The 6,688-nt window shown below is 38.1% G+C and overlaps 1 protein-coding gene across 1 annotated transcript; it reads left to right on the top strand.

Moving 5' to 3' along the window:
- Nucleotides 1-1,284: 1,284 nt before the first annotated feature.
- LOC110804332 (uncharacterized) lies at nucleotides 1,285-5,735 on the top strand. The gene is made up of 5 exons (XM_022009907.2): nucleotides 1,285-1,721; nucleotides 2,018-2,126; nucleotides 2,427-2,550; nucleotides 3,713-4,624; nucleotides 5,021-5,735. Exons 1-5 carry the CDS (start codon nucleotides 1,502-1,504, stop codon nucleotides 5,423-5,425), a joined length of 1,770 nt encoding a protein of 589 aa, XP_021865599.1. The 5' UTR covers nucleotides 1,285-1,501; the 3' UTR covers nucleotides 5,426-5,735.
- The last annotated feature ends 953 nt before the right edge of the window (nucleotides 5,736-6,688 follow it).

Here is a 6,688-nt window from a genome sequence, read left to right as displayed (position 1 = left end):
ACTCATTTATCATACGAAGTTAACTTTATACTCAATTGACATAATTAACAACTTGTATTCCAGTGCTTACGCGAGTGATGCGTGCATGGCATTTTGTTTGAATATTGTAATTTATAAAACAAAAGTGATAACGAGTAGTTGCTTAGGGTCTGTTGGGTGTCACTGTCACTGTTTGGTCATTTGATTTGAAAGTTTTATGATTTAGATTGAATTATGAATTAAATAACAGTCATAACTATGATAAGTTTGTTGATTTTGAAAATTGATACATAACTAGTGCTTTCCATCTATTTTCCTTTTTAGTTTTTTAAAAAACAAAAATCATGACATTGGATAAATAGATAGGTTCAATATTTTTTGTTTGAAATGATTATTTTATACTCCCCTTAAAAAAAATAGAATGATTATTTTATACATACAGAGAACTCAATTAATTTATTTCCATCAAAACAAATTTAACGTATTAATAAGAATATAATACGTGCTTCATATTTCACAGGGATATAATAGATATACTCAGGGCTGTCAAATCAGGTAATTGGACCGGTTTTAGACCGGTTATAAACGGTTCAGGTCACTTCGTAACCGGTTAATGTCGGGTCAATATTTCAATTTGGGTCGATCTAGATCGGTTCAGATAACTTTCGGGTGAGGTCGGGTCATAAATTATTTTGGATTGAACTCAGTTTCGAATCATGTATATAACTTCGATTTGGGTCAATCTCGGATTTGGTTAAAACTGGTTCGGGTTAAAACGATTTTTTATCGGTTTGATTAGGTTCCGATTTTCGAGTGTATGTCGGATTCAGGTGCAAATTCGAATATCGGGTTTTATCGGGTTGGGATGATTGCAATTGTTAATTTGTTATAGGGTAAAATCGAATTTTGAATTGCTATTATATTGGATAGGATGCGGGTTCGGTTCGGTTAAAGTTATCAGATGTAAATTGGGTTACGAGTCTCATCGGGTTGCTAGCGGTTCGGGTCAGGGTCTTCAACTCACGGGTTAAATCAGATTTCGGGTCAACAACGGATCGGTTCAGGTCGTCTTTAGTCTGGTTATTTCTCGAATATATTTGATTTGAATGTCCGTTAATTTCGATCGATGTTCGAGTCGGATCACTTTTTAACAGCTCATATATCCATAAAAGAAAATGGAGAAGTTAAAAATCGGAGCAGCGTCTTCCGGAGCGGGTCTTTCACATTCGTAATGAGAACAATATTGGCTTGAAAATAACACCTTCTTTGCCTCTTTGGTCCTTTTTATTACTCCGTACTTTTATTTACCAAAAATTTCTGCGCCAGGAATTCTATTCTCAGATCCATCTTCATTTTCATATTTCTCTCTCTTCATCATATGACGTAAACTAGCAAAAAGCCTCGACCCCCAAACCTCCCCAACTGCTTTCCTCTGTTTCTCTCATTCATTCTCTCTCCTCCTAATCTCTATCCAATTACCCAAACCCCAATGCTTCTCTTTCCTCTCTAATTTATCACCAACATGAATCGCAGCTACAGAGATTACAATTCCTCCACCCTCGTTGGCGGCGCTAGGAATTATCCGGTGGCAGCGTCGCAGCAGCAGCAGCAGCAGCAACAACATAACCACCACCGCAGAGGCAACAGCTTCACCGGCGTCTCCAGAAACGCCGATGAGAATCTCGATCTCTTCTCTCGCTCCCGCCGCAGCGTCTCCCTTACTCCCGCCGACGAATCCCAAGGTTATTTTCAAATCTTTTTTTTAAAAATAAAATAAAATATTTGCTCTACATGTCGGTTTCTATGTGATTCAATTTCTCCCATAAACTGGTGATGGTCCCTGTTTCTCCTTTCGCTTTCACTTCACTTTGAAAATGTATGCTTATATTAATTGTCAACAGTGACATCTTAATATCTTCTTAATCTATTAATAAAACATACTAAACTCGTTTAAATGCACCTGGAGCTGTCTTAAGATTGCTAAAATGTTGTTAGGCATTTAAAATTTGTTCTAATAAATGTCGAATTTGTTTTGCAGTGTCAATGAAATTAGGGAAGATATCGGTTGGATCTGTGAAATTGGCGGCTAGGAATGGATTGGATGATCTATTGGCATCTGCTGATGGCGGGAAACATGATTATGATTGGTTTACACCCTCACTCACTCAAATTCCTAATATCAATTTCATCTCTTTATTAATTGGTACTCTTAGTATTCCAATTTCATCTTTATAAATGTAAATCATGTTAATGTTTTATTTGGCAATATGTCCTTTCTTGGGTTTCAGATGTTAAACTGATTTCAGATGATTAAACTAAACTTTTAGTGGACATAGTTGATATAAGCATAGGATTATTGATTAAAGACTTATTGTCCTCGAATTCTGTGTTATCTGTTGATTTACTAGTATGAACGCTTCATTGACACTATATCACAATTCTTGTAGGCTTCTGACGCCTCCGGAAACTCCTCTTTGTGCATCATCGGAGAGGAGTGACTTTCAACCAAGCTTAGCCACTCCAAGAAACAGATCTGCTACTAGATCGACCTCGACAACTAAACCGTCTAGGGTACGTGGATTTTTTTGTATTCTCATTGTATGTTACTCCGTATAACTTATTATACTTTGTTTTGCATAGTGCAATAATGGAACTACTTAAATGGATTCCATGTCTCTTTATAAAACGAACTTAAATTAGTCATTCTTTTGTGGTAATTCTTATCTTGAAAATATGCAGGAAGTAGCAAATGTTGTTTTATTGAGATGCTGCATTATCTTATGAAAAGTTGCCCATATTATCTGTTTGATCTGTGTGCTATCTGCACGGTTAGATATGATGAGTACCCTTCTTGTGCGTTCAATATGTAATCATATAGAAACCCATTTAATTGTGGGTGTAAAAGTCGCTGCTTTAGTGATTTTTTATCGAACTTTTGTACAACTTTGAAGACATCTCTTCACTTTTTTCTATCCCTGTTCCTTATTAAAAGGGCAACATTCCGTTCTAGTTTATCCGTGACTAATAGGCCACTCTCTACTATAGTAAATTATATTTTGAACTTCACCTTATCACCTCTGATGATATCCTTGACTAAAAAATTCAAAGAAAGACAATTAGTATTGTGGTGTTGTGGAGATGTAAACTTTTAGAACAAAATAAATTGTGGTTTTAAAGGGTGGACCAAGGGAGTATATTTTGTTCAACCATGTAGCTGCAACTTTAAGATGAAAATATGGTCTAACTCTTAGTATTGGCAATGAATCACCCAACCTGGTATCTCGTGTGCATTCTCACTTAAATTTCATCATATATAGGCATCTAGCTGTTTGAATCCATGTTTGGTAACATGCTGCGAGTTTCAATTTGGAAAATAAATGTTGTCAGCAATGACTGTTGTTTGGGTGTGGAAATGACTGCAAACTGAACTGGTTAGCTCTAGATTGTTCTGTATTTATCTTACCACTATCAATCCTTCGAGGATTGGTTATTGGCTTAGCTATAATTCCTTGACATTGAGGAAGCTTGAGTCTAGTGTGTTGCCAGTGGAGGCTTATCCATAAGCTGCAGAAACTTGATAAATTGATCTGGAAGCGGAAATACTCTTGTTTAAGGAACTTTTTGTACTTTACCTTGTAACAAGTATGATTGTTTGGTATAATGTAGATTTTTGGTATAATTTTGGGTATAACTCTGGGTAACTTGTCTAACTGAAGTGATATGGTTGTATCAGCTTTCGACTGCACAAGTGGATAGCAGCCATTCCTCAAGACCAGCAAGAAGCAGCTCTGTGACACGTTCCTCTATATCTTCTACCCTTAATAACACTTACTCTTCAAATAGATCTTCGTCAATTCTGAATACAAGTTCAGCATCTGTTTCTTCTTACATAAGACCATCCTCCCCCATCACCCGGTCGTCATCTACTTCTAGACCTTCCACTCCGTCCAGTCGAACAACACCCTCGAGATCTTCTACCCCTTCTAAAGCACGTTCAATGCCCACTGTCTCTCCAGGCGACAAACCCCGACAATCACAAAACTCGAGACCCTCTACTCCTAGTTCTAGATCGCAGAATTCTGCTAACTCAAGTTTTCCTGTGACTCGATCAAATTCTCGTCCATCAACTCCAACTCGGCGCAGTCCGTCATCAAACTCCTCAGCAGCACCCAGCATTTCTGTTTCAACGGGGCGTGTAATGTCTAATGGACGCAGCCAGACATCAACATCTCGTCCTAGCTCCCCTGGACCTAGGATTCGATCACAACAGCCAGTTATTCCCCCTGATTTCCCACTTGATACACCTCCCAATCTAAGAACATCATTAACAGATAGACCTATTTCGGCTGGGAGGTCAAGACCAGGTGTAGGTCTAGCTTCAAAGGTCAACACGGAGACTCCAAGCTCTGTTAATATGCCAAGGAGACCATCTTCACCTGTGAGTAGGGGTAGGTCTGCCGAACCACATGGAAGGGGCCATCTTCACTCTAATGGCCACCATACTGATCCATCAGAACCTCGAAAATCAGGTTATCTTTCTGACTCAATGAGGAAACCTGTCAAGACATCCACCACAACCATGGAGAATGGTGGTATGGGAAGGACCATATCAAAAAAGTCAATTGACATGGCAATCAGGCATATGGTATGTTTATTATTCTCCTTTGATACTTGTTTCTGTATCTTGTAATCAGCATCTTGTGCCTTGCACTTTAAAGTCTATATACTGTGGAAATTATTCAATATGATATGTTTTCATCTTGCTTGAATTTTCGTTCTCAATAGGTTGTTATGTTCCACTTGAAAGAAGCTAATGCTTAATGTTTATTTATTAACTCCACCCTTTTAATAGCGTGGGCTGTCTACAAGAGATGACAATTGTTTTTATCTTGAATGTTGAAGGAGACTAGCCTCTTCATTTTGCGTGTGCTTTCTGTTATTTTTTCTTTGACATGCTTAATGGAACTGGCAGGCATTTCCTCTTGAGAATATATTGTGGAATAATAATAACACCTTGCTTTTCTTTGTATTCCTTATGCAGGATATTAGAACTGGTCCAGGGAGCATGCGTCCACTCCCAAGTACCTCCCTTTTCCCCCAGAGCATCCGGTCTGCACCATCCAAAATCCAAGCCGTTCATGGTTCAGGCAGCCCAACATCTGTCAACAGTAATGGAAGTCCATCACTTAGCAATAGTGGATCCAATCTTGAGAATGGTACATATGCGAATGGGTTGTTAGATAATGGTAAGAAGGAAGAAAATGGCAGGTTGTTTGGGAGATTGAGTGGGGCAGATATGTACGAGAGCACCAGATATGATGCAATACTACTAAAAGAGGATCTAAAAAACACTACTTGGCTGCATAGCGTGGACGATATGTCTGATCAGTGTTCCATTTTTGAAAATGGTTTAGAGCCTCTGCCTGAACCATTTGGCCTCTCATGATTGGTTCCTCGTTTTGTTTTGTTTTGTTATCTTAAATATATCTGATCTTTTGCATTAACTATATCCAAAGCTGGTTTGGTTATCTCTTCGTGATCGAATGTCTCATTTTTGCTTGGAAAAGAGCTGAATATCAATTAATTGATTGTATAGCAAAGAAAATGCCTCTTGAGTTTTCCATGTTCTCAAGTTTCCTGGTGATGTAATTGATAAGATACATTTTGATTTAATGCCCTTGGTACTTTCCGGGCAATAGTCATATAGCGCTGTATATTTGATTCATTTTGCTATGATATATAGAATATATTGATGATGCTTATGCATTATCGTGGTTATAGCACTTGGTACTTGGCATTTATATGGTTGTGGCAAGTCTGTAGTGTAGCCATGGACAAAGCATTCGACTTTTGCTGATACTGTTATATAGGCAAATGGTGTTGAAGATGAGATTACATGATTGGATAACCCCGATTTGCACCTGATAAACTAGTTTGAGATGTATTGGTACGACCAGTTCTCGGCTTTGAAACAGCGACATCTGATCTGACTGGTATGCTTGGAGGAGCATGAAGATTGAGTAGAATGTTTGTGGTAAAGGACATGAAAAAGATGGTAAGATGTTGGATTAGTCTATTATTGTGGTTGCAAATACAAGGTGAGGGGAAACATCAAACATGTAAATCTTAGATCTGTATAAGGGGCTAAAATGTGATAGGCATGTGGTTAGACGATGAAGCACATGATGCAGAGCCCACGCACACACAACATTACAAGAAGCACATGCCATGTGATATTATTGTGATGTGGATACTTAATTAAACACAAGGACTTTGAGGATCCACACCCCGCAGCTGATACTAGTTTATTATCCACAATTTTCTTACATGATCATAACTTTCTTAGAAATAAGATTGTACAACAAGTGAGTAAAACATTTTTTTTTTTTTTTTGTGCGAATGAGCCACTATGGCAATATAAATTACAAATGGGGGTGGGGGGATTCGAACCTGAGACCTATTGTACACAGACCCTCAATCTTAACCACTAGGCCAAGACATCATTGGTACAAGTGAGTAAAACATTCAGGAAGGGATGAAGTATTTGTTTTTGGGAGTGCTACTTGTCATCCAACTACGGAGTACTTGGTACTGTCTTACTACTCTTTAGTCAAGATTACTTTTCATGTTTACATGGGTGTGTGTCTAGCAATATGTACTGTAATTCGCATAGTTAGGCAAAGATAACCTCCCAAATTTACATGATTAG

This window comes from Spinacia oleracea, chromosome 5, assembly GCF_020520425.1.
Source record: "Spinacia oleracea cultivar Varoflay chromosome 5, BTI_SOV_V1, whole genome shotgun sequence".
NCBI classification, from domain to species: Eukaryota; Viridiplantae; Streptophyta; class Magnoliopsida; order Caryophyllales; family Amaranthaceae; genus Spinacia; species Spinacia oleracea.
This window is presented reverse-complemented; position numbering and strand designations above follow the sequence as displayed.

Bases quoted from the DNA above. Each gene is read 5' to 3' on its own strand.
- LOC110804332 (XM_022009907.2), top strand. From the start codon at position 1,502: ATGAATCGCAGCTACAGAGATTACAATTCCTCCACCCTCGTTGGCGGC. The intron at 1,722-2,017 runs GTTATTTTCAAA...TTTGTTTTGCAG, and splicing joins TCCCGCCGACGAATCCCAAG to TGTCAATGAAATTAGGGAAG. The intron at 2,127-2,426 runs GTTTACACCCTC...CAATTCTTGTAG, and splicing joins GGGAAACATGATTATGATTG to GCTTCTGACGCCTCCGGAAA.